The sequence below is a fragment of the Aquila chrysaetos genome, chromosome 1 (genome assembly GCF_900496995.4).
Source record: "Aquila chrysaetos chrysaetos chromosome 1, bAquChr1.4, whole genome shotgun sequence".
NCBI classification, from domain to species: Eukaryota; Metazoa; Chordata; class Aves; order Accipitriformes; family Accipitridae; genus Aquila; species Aquila chrysaetos.
Genome location: NC_044004.1, coordinates 9,455,425 through 9,478,102, shown reverse-complemented (window position 1 = coordinate 9,478,102; position 22,678 = coordinate 9,455,425). Strand labels below are relative to the sequence as shown.

Sequence of the window (22,678 nt, the reverse complement as noted above, 5' to 3'; positions counted from 1 at the left end):
GGTATTTAGGCAGCTAATGGGCTTTAAGAAGCTGGCCTCTGAAACAAGTTGTACGTAATGCCATGGGAATCCTTGGCTGAATCCAAACCAGTCAAGTCTGTGGAAGCCCACAGATGAAAACTGGGTGTACAGAAGTGTACCTGCCATGGTTTGAAGAGGTGGCAAATGCACCTGAAAGCCAGCAGTGTGGCTCCAGCTGCTCAAGGCAAGGTTGGCTCTGCACTCAGGATTCACACCAAATCTGCAGGAGGCTGGATTATTTTCTCCCAAGTATGTCATGAGCACAAAATTTCCATGACCCAGTGTCCCTGGTTGGAGTAGACACTAAGGGATCAACTTAGGCTGGAGGAGGTGGCTATATTCTGTGGGTTGATTGTCCTGTCCCTTCCTCTCCCTGCCTCCATGCTGTGTTGGCATCTCTAGCTCTATTTTCAGTGCTTCTTTCCATGGGCTGCTTATCCCGTTTGAGTATTGGATATACTGTGGCCTGGTCCCAAATTCAAAATGTCTCTCTCTGGATGGAACAATGTGTACTTTCCTGTTGCAGCTCATGCTGCTTTCCCCTCGTGGTCTCTGTCAGCGGACACTTGTACTTAGATTTACTACAGAGAATTCCTTTGCAGGTCAAGTAATTTTTAATCTGTTTTTTTCCCGTCGGTACACAGGGTGGTTTAGCATGTGGCAGGCTGTGGGCCCGATTCTGCGCCCCACTCAGGGGATATCAGTAGGAGCTGTGCATCCCTGCCTGCAAGCTGAACCCCACATCACATCCGGGCAGCTGGAGAGGATGCAGTTAAGGTTCCAGAAACTGTACTGAGCATGAACATTTAGCCAGCAGATCATAAATGTGAAAAAGCATAATGCTGTTCCTTCACAGCAGTTTAATTTGGGCCTTTTTTGAAACAAACAAACAAACAAACAAACACACCCCCCCTCCAAAACCCAGACCCAAACCAAAATAAACCCAAACAAAAACTCCATGTATGTGATCCAGTTAAGATGGACTTTTCTTGTCCTAAAGAACTGTACAATTCACAAGAATGGATAAGATATTCCTTTCCCCCCTGCTTGCTGCCCCCCCCCCCCTTCCCCCCCGCATTTTTGGAAGGAGAGAGTTGTTTTGGGACTTCATAGAGTGCTGTGTTTTGAGATGGAAACTGAAACACATATACTGAGCTATGTACACATCCTGCTAGAATAGAGCAGTGACAGGACTTGTCAAAGGATGTCAAGTGGCTAATATTATTGTTTAATTCTAGTTTATGTTAGGCAATTTTTTTTCTACACAAATTACCATAGAATCATAAAATAGTTTGGGTTGGAAGGGATAGTATAACTAATTGTGTAGTCTGTGGAGATTGGCATAGCCAACACAGAAGAGGTGTGGGCTTGGATGTATGTACACGAGGTCATCTGTTGCAATGCTTCTAACTTGAAAACTAGTAACTCTAGTTGCAGGCTACATGCCCTACATTCAGAAAGCCTATATTAGATTCTACCTTATAGTAATAAAGCAGAAGATTCAGGGAACAGTCAAAGACTACATCTGAACGTGGTAAAACATCTCTAAAAGGTTGGAGAACTACTTGCGAGTCCTCTCCTCCCAACTGCCACCTTGGGATTAATGCCTAACAAATTTATCTGCTTTTCTTTCATTGATGTTTCAATTTAGGTAACTAAGTGAAGATACAAGGTGCTAAATAAGGGGCCTGCCTGGCATGAAATTGCTGCCACAACTCAGCAGCTCCTATTGAAGTTAGGAGTACCATCAGTGTTTGCAAATACCGGCTGCGCAGACACTCTGTGTGTTACATACCACATTAGCTGGTATTTACAAAACATAAAGGTAGCAAACCCTATAATTCCCCCAAGAAAGCTGACTTAATCCCGATGGGTAAGTGCTGTTGTGTTGACTGCTGAAATGAACAGCATGGGTGGAGCAAATAATTTCTGCTAGGGAAATTTGGGAGCTTGTTGTGTGTGTTTGGCTAGAAGCAGTTACTGGGTCTACATGCTAACAGGTATTTGAAATAGACTGTCAGGTGTCTTGGTTCCCACTGCCTGACTTTACATACTCACATGGCAAGTGGGTCCAAACTTCTGGCTCTTCCTTCCATTGCCAGATAACCTCAGGACACTGCACTTAAGAAATCTGGGCTGAGTTTTGTGGGGAAGAAAGAAGAAGGAGGAAAACAGGGAAGAGTTTTGAAAAGCTGTTCCATACCTTATCGTCCCAAAATGGACAATTTTCAGATTCTGCTCGACTGCACCATCTGGCACAGAGACAACCAGCTTTGTACTGTTCAATGGAAAGGGAAATAGGACGGAAATTAAATTATAAACAAGGCACTATCTGTGCTGTGGCAGGCTAAATCTAAACTTTGAGTCAGGACTGTCAGATATCTGCAGCTCTCCACTGTCCCATGATGCCAGATTTTGTCACTGTTTGGGGAGGGAAATATTACATAAGTGTTGCTCAGCTTTTAATTTATATGAAAGTAAGAGTACCCATTGTAGCCTTGGAAGAGACCATCTTTAATTACAGTCAGTGCATTTAATCCTTCCCCTAAATTTGTTTATATATACACCTCACTCTGTCTTTTCTATCCACCTTTAATTACAGGGTTTCAATGACGGGGTTGGAGACATACAGCAAGACGTTTGGGGATGTGTATTCTTAATTACTTCAGGGTGATTTCTTTTCTTCTTTTCCTTTGGTGTTCTCACTTGGGGTCTGAACCAGCCTTCGTTTGGCTGGAACAGGCACCCTGGTGTCGTCCCAGGGCACCCCAGCTGTCTCGTTGGAGGACATCTCAAGTATCTACAGCAGTAAAAGACAGCAACACCCACCACCTCCTTTCCCCCAAAAGCCAATTAACTTCATTCATGCATGCTCAAGCTGCCACCATTAGCTAAGCCCTCTGAGATGGCCACAAAGCTTTGGTAGGTACAGGTGTTAAGGAAGTATTAGCAAAAGCAAAAACGGAAGTAAGACATAGCACTGAACATCCCGTTCTGATACTTAATTTCACAGTCAGAGCTTAAAACTTCCTACCTCTGAGAATGAGAAAGTGATTGTTTAGGTGCTGAACTGGAGATACAGTTGCCTTAGCTCTGATTAGGTACAGAACTGTGGCGTGAATTGCTATTGTTTCTTTTGGTGCCTCGTGCACATGGGTCCCTACAGCATTTGTCAGGCTAGTTAAATTGGACGCTTGGTGTTTACTTGGCATTTGGATATAGAGGTACAATAGACAATAAAACCACAGTCACAGGTATCCAGTATTGCAGATATTAATGCCTCATACTCTTCATTTAACTTGATGCGGGAAAAGGCTGCTTAATTCTGTCTGTCTGCCACCCCAAGGCCTCGCGCTCAGTGTGTGACAGCAATGCATGTTTCTAATTTAGCTAAAATAATTCAGCTTGACTTGCCTCTCCTTTAATTTGGCATCATACAGTGGTGTAAAAAAAACCCAAAAACTTGAACACATTTCTCCCCTCATTTGACTATGTATAAAATAACTAGGTCTATAGGGAGGTTTAAAATTAGGCAGAAGAAGCTCACTAGGCCTCATAGTGTGCTCTCTTCACTTAGTGCTGTGCTACAGCTCAACTTCTCTAGGCTTTTCTAAGCATTGTAGTCTCCCCCCACTTTTTTTTTTTTTTTCAAGATCCTTCCTGTTGGCAGCTGTCCTGAGACACGATGTTCTTGCTTAGCATTTTGATGTGGGGAAACAGTCTGATAATTAAAGCCGGTTTCAAGCCATGAGCTGATTTGTAAGCAGTGACTTGCTTTGGGGTGTTGTCAGTTGATAAACGTGTAGCTTGTGTGCGCAGAGACACACTGCACCTTGTGCCCTAAGCACCACGTGAGGGGGACATACACACTCCTGGGAGCCACTTGTGGGGGAGACTGACTGCATCCTCTTCAGCCACCTTTTGGTGAATGGTTAATTTGTGGAAAATTATCATCCTGTTCACCTCTGTGTGTAAACCCAGTGCAAACCTGTTGTTATGCAGCTTTGCCTTGTTTAAATAAATGCAGTTCTCTTTGACCTATGCTCTGCAGTCCTCAACAAATTACTTGCAAGAGTACCATGAAAGGTGGCGAGTGAAAGCGCACCTGCTGCAGAACTGCAGACCGATGCCGTGGGTTTGGATTTGCTGTGCAAATTCGCTTTGCAGTGTGCCACTGCCGGCAAGGACCAAAGCATTACCGCACTCATGTAAATGGTGGCGAGTCCTAATCGACTCTTGGGGTTTCAGTGGGGAGCATGTGTAAGTACCTGTGTACCCCAGTGTAACTTCAAGTGGGAATTAAAACTGCTTGATACTGGAATGGCATGATCTTGCAATGGCACTTCCCTTATCTAATTGGGTCTGACACTATTCTGAGGTAACAGACAAAATCTTGAGTCTCCCTGCAGTGTAATCTAAGAAACTTGAGTGCCAGTAAGACAGATGGGTTTGAGAGGTCTAATTTAGGAGGACTACTAAGTTGCAATGTGTGCATTTTAATGTGTGAAACAAATGGGTAGAAGGCTGGATGAATGAAGTATCAAATAAGTTTATTAAAAGCATGGCTGATTGATTATTTTTTTGTGGACTCTGTTTTCAAGTGTGTACAATGGTATTTCCACCACTCGTGTATTTCCCCACAAGACACTGTTTTTCATCTGCCTGTATTAGGTAGGTACTGTGTGATGCTGAGCTTGTGGTACTAGGTGATACCTCTCTTGCTATTGCTTAAAATCATTTGAGAGGTATATGTTAAAAGGCAATCGGTAGATAACAGGGCTAAAAACAGAAGACACTTGAAACAGAAATTCCTTTTCTATAGGTGTAAGAATTTTATTTGTCTGACTTTGAAGGTTTAAGATACAGAAAACTGCTCCTCATAGATAAGCACAACCTGAAATGCTAAAATACACAATGGAATCTCCTTTTTTTTGCAGGGGAAAAGAAAGCCATGCAAGGGCAAAAACATACTGCAGGGGATTTCAGCTGTTTCCATAATGTTTGATTTCTGTTGCCTTAGATTCTTGCAAAGTCAGAGATTTTATTGCCTCTGGTCAAAGGATGGAAAATCCTATACATTTAAATTTGAGATGATCACCATCCAGGAAAGGCAAGTGGTATCCAGCTTGTGATGGTTTTGGGAATCCCTGTATAGCTTGTAAATTCCTATTGACATTTCCTGCGAAGCACATCTCAAATTTCTGCATGTTGCTGTTACTTACCGCTGAGACCTGAGACAATGAAGGGCTGTTAAACCTTTGACAGCTGCTCTTCAAGTAAGAGCAGCCTAAGACAGTGGGATGGCTGAAGCCTGGGGAAAGCTGTGAGATCAAGCCTGGCTGCAGGGAGGAGCCTGGAAAAAAACAGGGAGAGGAGATGAGGGTGGTCAGATGTCAATCCTGTAGCTCTTAATACTGTGGAGCCTGAAGCTACGGTTCCCCAGCAGTTAAACCAAATACCAGTCAGAGCTGCTGGTATCCCACCTGCCCCGGAGTCCTTGCTCATTGTGGTCCTGCCTGTGCCTTGCCTTGCACAAGTGCTCCTCTGAGTGCCTGCCACAAGCTCATGAAAGAAAAGGAGTGGTTGGAAACCGACCACTGTATTTGGTTTTGTCGTCTTGCTGGGCTGGTCTGCAGGCAGTTTAGGCACGTGGATGAGCATGCGGTGGGGTGGCACTGGTGGGGAGAGGCCTGTGTCACACCTCGCACACCTCTCTTGACAGCTCGTGCTCACTCTCTGAGGCAGGAGGAGACCTTGAGTGGAAGAAGGTTGAGGAACAATACAGCAACAGGCACTAACTGTGCCACAGGGCTTTTATTTCTTCTGCTGGCCAAAGTCAAATGTGACTCTGGCACCCTAATCAGTCTGACTACCTGCTTCTGCTGTCAGATATGCCCCTGAAGGGACAGCACTTGGGCAGTCTGGCCAGCCACCAGCTGCTGAGGCTCCAGTCAGGTCTCACACTGCTGTTGTCCAGGCTGCTTTACAGGATCATTCCAGCCCAAAGCGAGCCTCAGGAGTTGCTGTCATTTGCCCGTCTTAGCTGCTGCCCCTGGCTTATGGCAGTATATGGGCCACCACAGCTCACTCTCTGGTGGGAACCGGAATGTAAGGAGCATCAAAGTTGGCTTGTAGGCGTTTTGAGAGATGAAGAAATGTTGATGTAGCCCAGTGCTCATAATTTAGTACAGGCAGCTGTCATTGCACTCAGCAGGGAGCTACTGGAGGGATGGGGAAAGGAGAGAGAGGGGAAGAGGGCAACATGGGCAGCAAGGTCTGCCAGGCATCCCCTCTCTTGGGAGTCAGCAGCTTCCCTCTCGCAGACCAGCCGGTATTCACCTGTCCCAGCTTGTGTCCCAGCTAGCTTTCTGCACACTGCTGCCAAGAGGCTTAGCTAACCAAAAATGCATAATTTGTGGCACTGCAGATACTTCCCTTAACTTACGTTTGCTGAAGGATGTCGGAATAAGTTCTGGTTTCATGCATATGTTCTAAAACGTGAACAAGCTGCAACTTTTGGAGGGTAAAAAGGCAAAGTTAAAGTGTGCAGTCTTGGCTCAGCAAGTGGGCTGAAGTGGCACTGAGTGAAAGTGAGTAGAATGCACAGTCAATGCTGCAGTGTATGTTTATATATAGTGAAATAGAGAACTTAGATATTTTTCAGAGTGATAAAATGCACAAAACATTGAAATGGTAAGCTGTATGACAGGCAGCAGAGGTTTTCTTCTGTCTTCCTTAGCGTTAGGAACAGCAGCATTTCTGAGCTGTATTCACATGAAAACTTGCAGATGACTAAGTTCATAGCAGCACTGACTCTTTGAAAGCTAGTGGTGGTTAAGATGCACTTGCAGCCATTGCCTTCATAGGCAGTTGATGTCTTGTGTTTGGATACTTCAGAGGTACCCAAAGACCACCAGCTACCTGGCTGCTAAAGCTATCTGGCTGGTTTCAATTTAGCAAGACGGATGCACAAAAATATTCAGCTCGCTGAAAATGCATATAGAGGATGAAACTCTTAGTTAACACTAAAGTAAATAAAGCAGGCGGTTGCACTGATTGTAGGGCTGTTGCATTTAATTCACTAACAATCACTGCAATTAAGCACTCGCAGCTTTTTCTGCCTGTTAGTTGCCCCAGTGCCTTCCCGGGCTTTGCTGCTGAATTTAGTTGCAGAGGCCTCTATAAGGTATTAGACACGGGCAAAACATGCCATGTGGAACAAACCTTGGATGAATCTTCACCTGCACCACAAACTTCAGGATTTTGTTCTTAATATGGGGAAAAAAGGCATCTATTGCAGAACACTGGTGTTTGGCTCATCTTTTCTTGGATAATAAAAAGCCAAGAGGTTTGCTGTAAGGGTGCTACTGAATTTTCTGGTTTTGACTCTGAGGCACTCAGCTGTGAGCAAGCATTTCACACATCTCATAGCAATCAGCACACTGGGTGCCTTGCTATGGTACAGTGCTTTAATACTAAGAGGTTTTCTTTCCTTTTCACTAAAGCAAATTTGTTGCGTAGTTGAAATAGATTGTGCAGCTCAAGTATGAGCTAGAGCCTCTTTTGGGAAAAAAAAATGTATTTGAGGTATCCTTTGTAGAGTAGAAAGTATTGAAAGTGTTTCTGACTGAGATAAATATGGAAGAGACAGGATTTTATACTTCAGTGGAGAGTTGTTATCTTCCATTGTATTTAAAGTTTTGCTGAAGATATGCTAAATTCTGTCTGGACCATTAATAAATAGGTTTCTTTAGAACCATTTTTATATGATTGAATTTCTATGATTTCTTAAGATGGAAGTTTATATATAATCTCTTTAAATGCCTTTGTAAACAAAAGTGTTTTAATTAGTACAGAATCATTGTTGGTAGCTTATAAAAAGTATTGTAGAACTGTAAATATATCATTCCTGACACTTACTTTAAGAAAAGTGTTAGCTGAAGGAGGAGTGAGGCAAGTACGCTTGAGTAGCAACTGCTACTAAGCAGAGTGGGGTATGTAATTATGTGTTTACCTACATTATATGTATGGCCATGATATCCAGGAATATACAAAATAATATGAACACATTTAATTTTCAGTACTGTTAAAGCCATTTGCAGCAAAATTTCGTCATTGCTCAAGAGTGTGACTGTGCACAAAATAAAAAGAGCTGAAGCCCTTAAGAGATCTTGACTTGCTGTGTCAAGCTCTAGTAAGAAAGGGATGATACTGGAGTCAGAAGGCAGGCAGAGTTTCTCTCTCTGATTTTACCTTGCTGGCGGGTGAATCCTGAAGTCGCAGTGGGGAAGTTTTTACTGCTGATCTGCATTTCTTAAAAACTTTGAAATAATGATAAGTTTATGAATAATGATGCTGTCTGTGTTCATCCTGACCAGTGCATGTCACAAAGGATCCTGAGCTTCTGAGTTTGCTGACTCTCTAAAACTTGAGTGCTCCCTGTACACAGGTATTTGCATTTCATAAATAAAACTGTGAAGAGTCTTCCTGTAAAAACATGAGCGTCTTACAATGGCAGTTAGCTCACTTCTGTATTTTATGCTGAATTTTGTGCCTGGTAGGGAGATAAAATCACCTTTCTTTAGGGAGAAAACAAAACTATTAGTTCACCAGAGGGGTCTCTGACCCAGAGTTGTGGGCTCAGCCCAGACTGCTTTGGTTCACTATGCACCTGGAGAACATTTGACTCCAGAAGTGAATTTTTGGTGCAGAGATTCTTCTCTGACTTTATCCGATGCGTGTTATTAAGCTAGATTACATAGTCATTATGCAACAATGAAAAATTCAGTAACTGCTCTATATTTAAACCTTTGTGTATTAACTTCATGGCACAGCACCATGACCAGGATAGGTTTGAATGTGGAAAAAAATGTGAAACATGAGAGAAGGAATCTGAAATGCTTCGGTAACTCTGTCCAATTTGTAATAATATGTCTTCTTCTAGATTCATTTCAAATAGGTTTATATTCTTGGAAGTGGGGGTTTTGTTTGTATTAAATTTGTACTGGATTTGCCTTGTGATAGGGTCTGAGGCTGTCTGGTTTTTGGACTGAAATGGTTAATGTACAGAAATGACGAATTTTTAATTTTTGCATCTATTTCAGTTATATCTGTTGTTCTCACTAGTGCAGCTTTTAATGATTGCATTTTCAATGTCATTTGAGTGTTTGATCTATAGTGTCCTTTTCTTTTCAGAACATCACCAAGCAAGTATATTTAGCAGTTGATTCGAGAGTATGTCAACCTCCTGTACACAGAGCTAGTTTACTAGACTAAATTTGGGACATCTGAAATACAGACACATGTTCAGCCATGCAAGCATTTTTAGCATTAAAGGATCTTGCAGAAAGCACAGTTAAGGCCTTCTTGTGAGGCAAGCATTGTTTTGGGCCCATATGTGCTTTGGTGATGCACTATGGTGTGAGAGGTACGGAGGGCTGTGGGTGTTGAAGCAACACCCTGTCTAACCCAGCCAACTTCTGCTGGAGCCAGCATGAAGGGAAATTCAGAGCATGCGGTATGGGAACATGGACATTTAGTGGATTTTTGCCCATTTCCTAGCCTTCCAGATCCTTGCCACCCATCAGCTGGAGATGCTGCAGCTCTAAGGTGCCTCCCAGTGTGGCCAAGATAGCTCCATGTCTTGACTGGGCAATCTGCTGGTAGGACGGAGTGGGTGTGGACCAGACAGAGCTGTTCTGGGACTTCCCACAGGATGACAAACTTTTCTGATAGAGTTGCTCCTTCCCTTCTACAGCCAGCTTTGGGGCAACAGAGAATGGGTACATGTGAGAGAGAGTCATTCTTCTAATTTGGGGAGGCTGTGGACTGAGACCTTGAGGATGTGCAAGGTGAACACTGTCATGAATTTGACTTCTCTCTAGTGAGTTTTATGCTCTTGCCCACAATTGTTGAGAAACAGATGAGCATGGCCCCTTTGACACTTCCTGCAAGTGATCTCTGGCAGTCAGCAGCATGATGTCAACAGCGGGAACTGTTGTTTATGTCTTCAGGTGCAGCTTCAAGGAAATGCCTACCCCATGCTACCTACCATAAATGCATGGAAGGCTGTTGGCAGCTTTGCCTGCATGGGTTGCCCAGCCAGCGTGGCAGGATTGACAAGCACACATTTCACACAAACAGGACACTGTCACCCTGTATCATGAGTGTCCATGGCCATTTAATTTTGCCAAGGCCTGGCTAAGGCATGCCCTGCTGAGGACTAAGCAGCTTGTTTTGGATGTGCACTTTGCCTTTCTAGCTGGCTTTGTGTAGATCAGTGGCCTCCAAATAAAGTCTCTAGATGTATACTTGAATGGTTTAGGAAACACACCTTTGCTGCTGTCAAAAAACTGTGCAGCTACTGCCTGAACAACTGTCCGCTGTCTGACTAGCTGCAGGCCATTTCTATCTGCTGTGCTGGACCTAAAAAAGCCCTGGAGAGCCCCCTGTGGAAAAACCAGAGGTGGGTCAGGTCACTCCACAAACCTACCAGTACCATATCAATCAGACTGGCACAGGTTTAAGTCGCACAGTTGGGGGTGTTTTGCTGTTAAATGAATGGGAACAATCCTGTGAGTTGAATGCTGCAGCTTTACAAGCAATCTTTGATTTATACATTCATAGAAATGTTGATTGGAGGGACCTCCAAATGTCAGTGGCTTTGTCTGGGTAAATATTGAAAAACCTCTAAGGACCGGACTTCTACAGCCTTTCTGGGCAACCTCTTCTGGTTGTGCACCACTGCCCTAGTAAAAAATTTGTTTTGTAATGTCCATCCTCAACCTCCCAATTCACAGCCATTGCCTCTTGTTATATTACTTGGCCTTACTGAGAAGTATTTTGTTCCCATTGCAACTATCCATCAAGTAGTTGTAGGAATATCTTGGAATTGTTGCAGTTTCCTTGGAATGAAGATTATCCGTGTGAACAAGCTTTTTTGTTTTTGTTTTTTTTTTCTCTGCATCTTAGTATTCATTTCTTGGTGTTATAAAATGGATCATCTGGGGTTTCATAGATATGGGGAAGCTTACTGACTATTATTTAATAGACTCATTTAACACAATTTCGAAATTGGTTAGGGTGAAAGATCTTAATTTACTTTTGCATGGCAGCCTTTTCTGGAGAAGTGGTGAACCATAGCTCCTCTGGCCAGCATTGCTCCTGCCTTTTCATAGCCGAGCACTGGAGCAAACTGGAGTCTCTGAGGACTAGAGTCAGTGAGTGGTCTTCAAATGACTTCTGGTGGATGTCCTTGTACTACAGGGAAATTCTAAACAACACTGTTTCGCTGCTTTGTCCCTCCAAGTTGTGGGGCTCCAGGGTTCATTTTGTTACCGGTTCTGAAATACCTGCCAATATTGCCCATCATGGCTTACATGGATTCAAAACCAGTTCAAGGCAATTCCAGCTGGTAGCTGTTGCATTAGCTGTCAGCAAGTTGCTTTTTCCTTTGTGTGAATGTGATGAACCACCCAACTGCTCCTGGACATGGCCACTGCTGTGGAACACTGACCAAGACTGTGGGCTTGGTAATTCATGTTTATTAAGCATTAGAAGAGCTATAATGCAGATTATAGGACCATGTTGTGAGCTCGCTTACGGAGAAACACTGAAGTCTTGAACATCTGAAACCCCTTTATTATCTGGCACAAAGGAAAATGTGGTAAATCAGAGACCGGTCACCCATGTACCTCTCTCCATGCATGGGGCTGTACCCAAAACAGAGAGCTGCAGGCTTGAAGATTCAGATTTTGGATAGTTTTTTTTTTTTTAGATCCTTACCTTCCCTGATACATTCAGTACCAGTGATGAGGGGGATATTTCTGTGCATCCGCATGAGGTGAGAAAAGTGCCCGCTTCTGTAGGCGCTGGTGTCCTGGCCTGACATCATGCTTTGTGTGGGCGAAGGTGTAACAGTCAGGTTTTGAAGCTGGAGCAGAGCATAACTACCCAACTTCAACCACATTTCATACACAGCGATCGTTACTCTGTTGCTCTGAGACCAGGCTGCTTGTTGTTTTTTTGTTTTGGTTTTTTTTTTTTTTTTCTTCTTTTCTAGGTGGAATTTAAGGCATGAGCTGCAAAACACAAGGCAGCTCCGGCTGCGATTACCTCTGTAAGTGCCTTTCCCTCCTCCGGCGGTCACAGTCAGCCGAGGAAAAGCGAAAGCTGTCAGATCCCTGCAGAAAAAGAGAGAAATTAGTGCTGGCAGAGTCTGTACGCGACAACTTATCTGCTGTGAAGTTTGAGTCCCTTGTTCCTGCTGGTGTGATCTGTTAACATAACATGCCTGAAATGTTTTCTTACATTCTTACAGTTTTTTCTAAGATGCGCAAAATGAAAAACATGGGGATATTTACTCCAGTACCACAGGAATTGTGGTGGGATGGCTTTCATTTTTTTACGTTCACAATCTATGCCATCGATTATGCTGTTGTGTTATAATATATGAATTAGCCATATAAACATGCCTGCATTTATGTAAAGATCTATGTAAAGCTTATGCTTTAAAATCTTTAATGGATTCATAGGTGCTGAGTAATTAAATGAAAGAAAAAGTCCCTTTTTAAAAAAAAAAAGATTAAATTAGAGCAGGTCTTTTAACAAGTCTGTTTATTACATTTAGTGCTATCAATTGATAGTGCTGAGAATGCCTTAAAGCATTTTTTTTAATATTTAGCTCTTTAATTCTTCTCATTGCTCAGTTAAAATACTCTTCTTAGCTTCAGTCCTGTGTTCTTCGTGACACTTCTGTAATGTCCTGCTTTACCTGGTTGGCAGGTAACATAAAAGAATTAGTGCTTTAAAAAGACACACAGCTATGCCCTCTGGATCTCGGTAATGTTTCTGTTAACTCACCAGTTAATGGTAAGGAAGTGCACTAAATTCTTACTTTCTCCCTGTTGTAAGCAGACTTTCTTCAAATAGTAATAAAGGCAGATAAGTTGAGTATGTAGTCTGGTTTCATTAACATTTTCCAGGATTAATATTAAGCAGATCTCAGATCAACAGTGCTGTATATTCCTTATCAGACTTTTAATTACTCTTAAGTATATTGATTGTTCCATTTCAATGTATTTAACTCTTTATTTACTACTTGGATACTATTCTTTGTCCTCTTTCTTGCTATATCCTCCTTTATCTTCAGTCCCCACTTTCTTGTCAGCTGTCTAAATACAGTTGCATCCAAGTTGCACTGAGTGACGCAGATGATTGCATGTGTGTTTAGAGGCCATTTAAAAACCCAAAAGATTATTTTAGTTTAGTCCCTGAAGAAAGTTTTTTTATTTAAAACACAAAACCAGCCAGGTAGTTGTTAGAGGTTACAGACACAGAAATAAAAATTTACTTGATTAGGATTTTCTGTATAAATACCAGTAGTCCCTAATTCTGGTATTTCACTATTTTAAAGACCAATGTCCCAGCTGAAGTAAGCAGCCACAGGGGCACTCTGCGATCTGATGGGGCTACTTTTGTGAATACTTACCCTAGTCTTTGTTGCTGTTGTTTAAATAAAAGCATTTAGATGGTTAAGTTTAGAGCCTTGTATTTAAAAACAAACCCCAGGCCAAAACAAAAAATCTGTCATCAGTTTTCTCTTGAGAACCACATTTTCAACAATATTCCTTTTTCCCTAAGTGCCTTGAAGAAAGGATTAACAATTTTATAGAAATGCTCTTTGATTTCCTACCTAATACATTGCTGATTGAGAGGCAGCCAGAACTAAATGTGTGAGTGTGTAGTCATTACTGTACTGTATTTTAATTAGATTTTATTTTGCTTTGGGTTTTTTCCCCATTAATTCTCAGGTTGTTTTCACATTACACTAATCATTCCAATTACACTTGTGTAATTTGTCATTTGGTGGATATTAAATCCTCTTCAGCTGCTTTTCAAACACTGATGCTGAATTCTGGTTCTGAACTGATCGTTCAAAAGAAAGTTCATTCTTGACCAGAAGCATTAAATTTCCTGCAAAGTTTGTTTCCTTCATGCAGCATCGAACAGATTTGAAAAAGATGATTATTCATCTCACACTTCTGATCCGCTTCACTTATTATTACTGCTTTGTGCGGGATGTCGGCATGCTCCAGGTCATCGCTTTGTTCTATCTGTAACAGGCTGGCAGAAAGGAAAATATTAGAGATGTTGCTCGTGTAAGTGCTTCTGCATCCATTTGTGTCTCATTGTAAAACTGTATGGATTCCTGTTCAAGAATTGTGCATTAAAACCAGGAGAGATTTTCTTTTGGATTTAACTGTAGAAACACACACACACTGTTCTTTGGTTTGCCACTGCCTTGTTTTGGATAGTTGAAGTAACTGTTTCATGGACTATTGTATTGCCAGCTTCTTTCTCAAAGACAGACAAAGTTTGGAAACCAAATATCTGTAGAAATACCACTTTGTTTATCCTCTTTTTACTGATAGATTTAATGTCATAGTGCAGGAGAGATTTTTGAGAGCAGCGGTAGTGATACATGCAAAGGAGTAGCAGAGAAGGCAGGACCCAATATGGCTGGAAGTATTTTCTCTTGTGTGTTTATAGTAAAGGTTGTCCTGGCTGTACAGTGAGAGGAGGAATGTCTCCTTCTCGGAGGGACTGTGGGTCAGTAGATGGCAGGAGAAGCGGCATCAGGACCTCCTGGTTACAATATATTGATAAACCATGGCTGGAAGCAGCTCTGAGCTGTGCAGAGCTGTGTGGGTGCTCTTGCCTTGTGTAGCAGGAGCGTGTCCTATCATATCAGGCAGGGCTAATGGGGGAGAGGGGAATCTGCTCCCTCCCACAGCTCCACCTCTGCCTGCAAAAATCACTGGGTTGGAGTGAAGTCCCAGTTTTTTCTTCCTTACCCAGCCATAGTTTCAGTGTGCAGCATGCCTGGATTTCTCAGTTCTCTGAGCATACCCCCCTTCATTAAGATGGGACTACCCAGACTGAGCAAACTGCTTTGAAATATAGGTATGAAACTACTATCTGAATGTGCCAAGCAGTGTTACTGCATTTCAGGTGACCTTTCAGTCTGAAAATTTGCCAAAGGGAGGGGAAAGGAAGCCACCGTTGAATCAAGTTCTGCACAGAGATCCTGCAAACAGATGGTGTTTGCATATAGGATATGCTGTTCGGGTGCAACTTTACTACAAAGCTCTTCACTTTTAATAATTTCAGGCGGGCTAAACTCCGGCTATATTTGGAACAGCTAAAACAGCTTGTGCCTCTTGGGCCGGACAGCACCAGACACACCACTCTAAGTCTGTTGAAAAGAGCTAAGATGCATATCAAGGTAAAAAATTCATCCATATTTTTATTTTTTTTAAAGCAGAATCTTCCAGAATGTGTATCCATAGAGAGGAAACTAATTTTCACACAAAATCCATATCCGTATGTCCGATCTTCTGGATATATTGGCCTTTATTAGTTGTAAGGATTTCAGTCACAGTATCAAGGTTTTGTGTTTTGCAATTTACCCTGCAGTCTCAGATATATGAAATGGTGATTTTGTGATTTCTGCTTAGTTACTAATGGTTTACATTGTATTTAAAAAAACCCCAAACATAAATGTATGTATCAAAGCTGTTCTTTGATTAATAGATATATTTTTTAAGGACTGAGCAAAGTAGCATTGTACTGCATTGTTTTTGATGTAAAAAGCCAGATGCATTCGTGATCAAAAAAACTAATGGCGTCAAAGGGCTTCCAGCTACTAGTAAGCCTTATCCCCATCCCACATCTTGATGACCAGATCTTGGAGCATTTGACAATTATTTAAAAGAAACCAAAAATGAAATGCAATCTCCTGTGAGTTGCCGCTCTTCTTGCATGTTTCATGGGTGTAACAAGTTTAAAACAAAAAACAACCCCAAATCTCACCTGTGATCCAGCAGCAGTGCAGGTTATACATTTGCACAGGTAATTCAAAGGGAATTATTCTTCAGGCCGCCTCCCTCCAAAGACTCTTTCACTCCCATTTTCACTGTTGTAGGTTTCAGGGAAATGGGGTTATATGCAGAAATATGACAAACAGGTATTCAATTGTAAAAGTTAAAGAACAGGCTTCTGCTGCTGTGTCCAGGACTGTAATTACTCATCTAGCATTTTTTCAGTGTTATAGGGAAACAGGTCAAGAAAAGTGTCAGGAGAGGTTGAACACTGCCAGCAATCTTGGAATATTTTGGAGAACAGCCTGCTGTTTTACAACATTCAGATTCACTGCAGTTGCAGAAATCAGTGTAATTCATATGAAGAATTAAAGATTAATTTAAGCAAAACCATTCTTGTGAACAAGTTTACTGAGCTACTTCCTCAGCTCTTACAAGCACATTTACTCCAGCTGAGCAACCCCTGTTTTTACCATTTGAGATTTTGGCCTCTTGTTTATAATTCAGGCTAACATGCGTGAAAGGCACTGCGTGTGGTTTTTGTCTTGGGTTGCCCCCTTATCATGGGCTTACGCATACAAATTGAAAAACTGTTTCTACAAGTGGCAAGTGTGAGAGATTAGCCATGTAGTTACCATTTCAGCTGCTGATAAAAAAAGTGAGGAACAGATTCTTTCCAAGTCCATCGTGCATGGTACCAAGTACTCATTTTCTGAAAACTGAAACTGAAGTTTAACTGTCTTTTTAAGATTTTAACTGAACCTACCCTAACTGGGTTGCCACTTAATTGCTGCCCTTCGTCAGGTCAGCTACCTCCCCGCTGCACTGCCAGAGCATGCCAATGCCTGTCTGCCATTTCTAATACAGTCATTAGTTTTGAACTTTTCACGCACACACACACCCCCGATATATTGAAACTTGCCCTGAAAGATTGGATGGTTTTGAGTCTCCTGGATATGAATCACTGAGTTCATGCCTAAAATAGTTGTTAAGAGTTTGGGATTGCAGCCAGGAAAATAGAGGAAAAGGAAATCTGATCAATTGGGCACATTTGGTTTGTTGTGTACATGGATGTACCAATCCCTTTTCTTATTATAACATTGTGTATCCACGTATGATGCATATCTGTGTAGAGTATTGCCTGGGAGGGAGCTTAACACGAGGCTGCAGAAGTTAGATTTCATTCAGCCAGGAAACTGCCCAATTCAATAGTGTGAATTATTTTTTCAGAGATAAATACTTTTGCTTTCAGGCTTGCATTGGAACAGCAAAAGCTCTGAAATTGTTTTGCTTGTAGTTTGCTGTGCTCTGTCCCACCCCGCTCTCCTCAGCAAACCAAGCATAGGTTCATTCAGATGGTAGGGAGGAGTTGTCAGCAGCTGTATTCACTCCCTGCTCATCTCCTAAATCTCAGTGGTCATGTAAACACAGCTCACAGAGAAATTTGGCCTTTCTTATCAGTGCTTTTACTGCTACAACCTGTAATTTACTTCATCAGTTAGATCATTTTTTTAAATAATATAAGATGTTTTGATTTGTGTGTCCTTCCTGCTTTTGATCCCATCATACTTGTTACGCTTTCTTCCCTAATTATACAGTCAATTCTTTTAAATGGCTATCAGTGATTTGGAAAAGGGTTCAGTTGAAATCTTAAAACATATTATTTCTGTTACTGCATTTGGACCAACAGTGCTGCACATTTTACCAGGTGTGAAGTATTATTTTTATTCCCAAAACTAATACCTTCTTTTACTCAAGCAGAGGGGAGATTTTAGGTAGATGTGTGAAAGGATCCTTTCACAGGCTGTTTGCTGAGAAGTTTTGGATTAATACCACTGATTTTGTAGGAGGTTATCACAGAATTATCCTATTTGCTCTGCAGAAGTTCAAGGAAAAAAAATGCAAGAATAAAGAAAATTGTTAGTGAATTCCTCCTAGTATATATAATTAATACTTCTTATTGTTAATGAAGCTTTTTAAATGCTTAAAATTTCCATGGCCTGCGGTAGCATTCAGGAGGCTCGCAGTGGTTCCTTTATGGTGATAAGTCTCTTATTTCACCTAAAGAGGCATTACGTTCTGACTGAAACCCCAGCTGCACTCTAGTTATCAAAGATGATGCCAGTTTTGCCTGACAAAATGATTTAAATATTCCCCACAACCAAGGCAACAATAATTCGGTCTTAGCTGAGGAACGTCTGCTAGTGGCAAGAGAGTCTCTGTGACTGAATTGTGAAACAAATTCAGCTCTGGCCTAGCCTGCTTAAATTGTACTGACCTCTGTAGAATGGTAACAAAAAATTAAAATTTTAAATTTAACTTTAATTTTAAATTAATTATAATATTTAAATTGCTTTAAAATTACTGTTTAGGAGAAGATCTAAAGTTACTTATATTTTAACATGAGTAAAAACTGTCAGTTTACTATCTTTCTCTCCGTTTAAGAAATTGGAAGAACAGGACCGAAAAGCTCTAAATATTAAAGAACAATTACAGCGGGAACACCGCTACCTCAAACGCAGATTGGAGCAGCTATCCGTGCAGGGCATGGAGCGTATCCGCACTGACAGTATGGGATCAACAATATCCACTGACTCTGAACAAGGTAATTGAACGAGGGCTTCCCAAAGGGAGTTGGAGGACCAGGAAGGAAAAGGGAAGTAGGGAAGCAAGAAAACATTATTTAGAACTAAAATCAAGCTTTCAACAAAACCCAGACAAAACTGTTCCATTATGCGATTTGCAGAAGAAAAAACTACTGCATCTTTTTTACATTATTTGAAAAACATTCTTTTTTTTCTAATCAGTTTTGAAGCTATTAATACTGCGTGTATTTTTAAAGCTATTTATACTGCATGTGTTTTTGCCAGTTTTTTAAACAATTACCATCTAATGTTCTGAATTTTTAGTGTAATTATTGGTAAGGCTGGCATAATATTTTCTTCTTGGAAAAAAAGATCTTATTGGTCTTAATTCATTTGTGTGAATAAATTAATTCCACATCGTTTATTGTGAAATTTTAAAATATTTTCTGTGTAACGATCACCAAGTGTTCTCTACATTTGGTTCTCATTTAAGACAGAGCTCTTCAAGCTGCCTGTCACCATTTCTTATTTTCTGATTTGAAGTTTTTCTGTGCCTGAACACTTGCACAGGCTGACTTTTTCAGGGCGTATGGGAGATGAGTTGTCGGTCACGGTGCAGTTACCGGTGGACAGATGGCTACACCACGGTCGCTACTAGCCGACACCTGTATAGGTTGGAATTACCATGAACGGTGCTGCAGTATTATGGCCTTTGAGGGTTGGGTTTTTTTTAAAATCAGTGTCTATGCACAGGTTGGAACAGTTCTGGGACAGCATTTGGTATTGATGTCATGCAGTATATTTATGTGGATGAGGACAGAAGGGATTTTAATTCTCAGGTGGGCAAGATGATCCTTTCCTCAGGAATTACTGTTCCAGTTCTTTTTTTTTAATTACAGAAAATGAAGTCTGATTCAGGTTTCACCTGAACGTTGGTTGACACTGGCCCATGATTACTTGCTACAACCGCTGCCTTTCTGAAAATGTGCCTTCTTATGTTTTCTTTAGAAGTAGACATTGAAGGAATGGAGTTTACTCCAGGTGAAATGGACAGTATTGGAAGTGCCAGTGATGCTGAAGACCACTACAGTTTGCAAAGCGGTTCGAGTGACGGAGGTTACACACATTCCCGCAGACTGAATGCCAGGCTCTCATAGTGCCTGAGTTACCCGTTCAACTCAGGACCATCTGACTGAAGCACTTATATATGAATATTCCAGAGGTGTCAACTGCCACTCTTCCGGGAAACCCCAACCACAGTACTCTGACATGGAGGTTTCTTACCCACGGTTCCCTGCACTGTAACCACAATATTAGATATTGTAAATCATGGGTTTGCTGCAGAGAACTGTGGTTAGGTACAGTTGTGACTTAAAGCTAGCTTGATGTAGCCATACTGCAAATTAAAGAAAATAAATTATGTCATTCCATTCAAGAAGTATTAAATTCAAACTGTTGGAAGCATGGCGTAAGGGAGTTTGACAGTTATTTTGATTTTGCAGAAACCATTTTCAAACATGGAGGAATAAATGGAATCTACAATGTGTTAGTGATTCAGAGATACAAAAGCCTAAAACTACTTTTTGTGGTATTTTTTCATGAAAAAAAAACCCAAAACATTTTGAACGCTGTGTAGCGGGCTCTATAGAGTAAATTCTTTCAGCAGTCTTTCTTTGGGTGAAGAAGGCAGATAAATCTTCAAATCTCAGATGATCTTTAGAAAAGGTCGTATTTAAAAGTCACTACTGTACTTCAAAACGGGGGAAAAGCCAGCTCTAATAATGACTTCATGTGGGATGATCTCAACTTTCTTTTGCTTTTTTGTATTCAATATCCAACCAGCAGCAAATCATTCTATCCATGTTAATGGGAGTAGTAGAAAGCAACACTGCAATTTTAACCTGTTATCGTGGAATGGATGACATTTGAAGCGTTTCAGTGGTTTTTTGGGTTGTTTTTTTCATTTCTTTGTCTGAAGAATACAGAACACAAGTGATCCAGTTTGTGATAGTTAATCTTTCCTTGCAAGGAAATGAAATCTCTGTTTGCTTGTATTTTTTTTCTTTTCTTCTATTTACACATGTCAATACATTTTTTTATGGAAGGCATGGCTTAAAATTACAGTATTCAGCTAGAAGATAATTAATTTTTTTTTTCTTTTGCACACTATAATTGCATTTTCTATTCTTAAAAAAGTGCAAAAAAATTAAAATGTATGCTGTAAAACAGCAAAGTTTATTTAGTACTCATCAAGCTGTTCAGAACATATTTACCCAAATTGTAGCAATACTATGAAGGTGTATTTTAATACAACTTCTGCTTAGTGAAGTCATTAGAGCTTGGCTTGCCGGGTAAGAAAAAAATGGACCAGTCTTTGCATTATCTGTTTAAAGAAGGTCTTTTAAAAAAAAAGAAGAAAAAAAAAAAGAAAAAAAGAAAAAAAAAGAAAAAAGCTATAAACACTTTTAGGGAAGTGATTTTAGCAAGTGTAGTCTATATTTCCTGTAAGAGATTTTGTATTATATTTTCCTAAATGTTCTCATTTACTTGTATAGGGAGGGGAATGGTACAGACCCAGACCAGAGTCTCAGGGACTCTTCACCTTTGTCATATTGTGCCTTGGTGACCATTTATGTATGCCTCTCCTTTTCATTGTTTAAAGGACAACTAAGCTTTGTTTCAAGACCCTCTGTTCGAATGGTCAGTTGTCCACCTTCTTACGGATGAAGCAGAGAGGTGTATTTATATCTTCACCCTCTCACAACTGATTCAGTGTGGCTTTAAGTAAAATCATAAAATTAGGTTTTGGTGCGAGGGTTAATTGTCTTTGTATAAGCCCTCCCTTGGATTCTTCAGCACCCGAATCTATATTTTGTTAGCTTATAAAGTCAGGGTCTCTGTGAGACCAGTGCTCAGTGGCTAGGGAAACACAAACGTACTGTGTAAGGCTATGGGATGTCCAAGTGTGGTGCCATTTTTAGCATTCAGATACAAGACCTCATGACAGACTGACCATAATGATCAAAAACAAAGATTCAGTTGTTCTTTCAACATCTGACATACGTGTCCTCCCTTTGGCTTTTACAACACGGAGTAGAAATACGAATACATTTTGTGGCAGCTTACAGATCCTTGTTTGCACTCTCGCTTACTGCTTGGAACTTGCCAACAAGGAAAACATATATGTTTAATTTACATAACCTAATGGACGGCCACCCCTACTTTGGCTCTGGGGGGGGGGCCTAAGGTTATAAACTCTGGCAGCTGAATAAGAAAACAATTAACCTTTTCTGTGATGCAGGTTTTGGTATTACGTTCTATACACCTTGCATATTACTAAAATCCTCATTGTTGGGGAAAGCACACAGCAATATACTCATTGTGTGTAGCTGACAAGCAGCAGAAATTACTAGCTCCTTTGGTGCATATGTAACTAATTTCCAAATCATGGAAAAAAAAAAAAAAAGAGTTTACTTTAACACACGACTGTTAACAGGAAAAAAAAAAAAGGCTAGTATATTGTTGCTGTTCATTTATTATATAATGAACACATTCATGAATTGTAAAGTGTTTCCTTTCATGACAAGCAGCTCTTGCACAGAACCTCCTAATGAAAAGAGATTTGAAACTTAAAGAAGGAAAAACGACATTTTAAATTGAACCTTATTGTACCTTAGGTCGACCTGAAATTTTCCTTTTAAAGATGAATGTGCTAACTTAATGAGTTCTTCCACGCTGGGTATCCATGGCTTTGTAGATCTTATATTTTCAATAAAAATTACTCGAATAATCTTGAGTGGAAATTGAAAGGGTTTATTTGTTTTTACTTTTTCAGTTATTACAGCTGGGGGCTATTGTGCCGGTAAAGAAAAATGACACCACGCTGCCTGTGTCATTCTCCCTCAAGTGCAGCCCAATTTTAAGGTGCTGTTTTCAGGCACAGCCCCCTTTCCCGCAGCTCGGACAGGAGCAGCCCAGTTGAAGGCAATGGCACGACGGCATCAAGTGTTGGGTTTGGCAGCTGGTTTGGGCGGCCGCCTGCCCCCCGAGCAGCGCTGCGGTCCGGCCCTGCCCCGCCGACCCGCGGTGGCGGTGGGGGCTCCGGCATTCCTGTCAGGACGTGATTCACCTGCTCCCGAGCAGCCAGCGCGGCGCTACCTGTGCCCATAGCACATCGGGATGCAAACAGTG

The 22,678-nt window shown here is 41.1% G+C and overlaps 1 protein-coding gene across 9 annotated transcripts in view; it reads left to right on the top strand.

The window, feature by feature from the left end:
- Positions 1-22,277, top strand: part of MXD4 (MAX dimerization protein 4) — a 40,278-nt gene extending 18,001 nt beyond the window's left edge. For 4 of the 9 annotated variants that reach the window (XM_041126858.1, XM_041126871.1, XM_041126868.1 and 1 more), the window contains 4 exons: positions 12,083-12,139; positions 15,193-15,307; positions 18,348-18,507; positions 19,496-22,277. In XM_041126858.1, coding sequence (XP_040982792.1) covers positions 12,083-12,139; positions 15,193-15,307; positions 18,348-18,507; positions 19,496-19,644 — 481 coding nt within the window. In that variant the 3' untranslated portion in view covers positions 19,645-22,277. Of the gene's footprint in view, position 1; positions 271-4,072; positions 5,690-12,082; positions 12,140-15,192; positions 15,308-18,347; positions 18,508-19,495 lie in introns of those variants that run through there. The other 5 variants (XM_041126862.1, XM_030028839.2, XM_030028831.2 and 2 more) reach the window with 3 other exon arrangements.
- Positions 22,278-22,678: the final 401 nt, after the last annotated feature.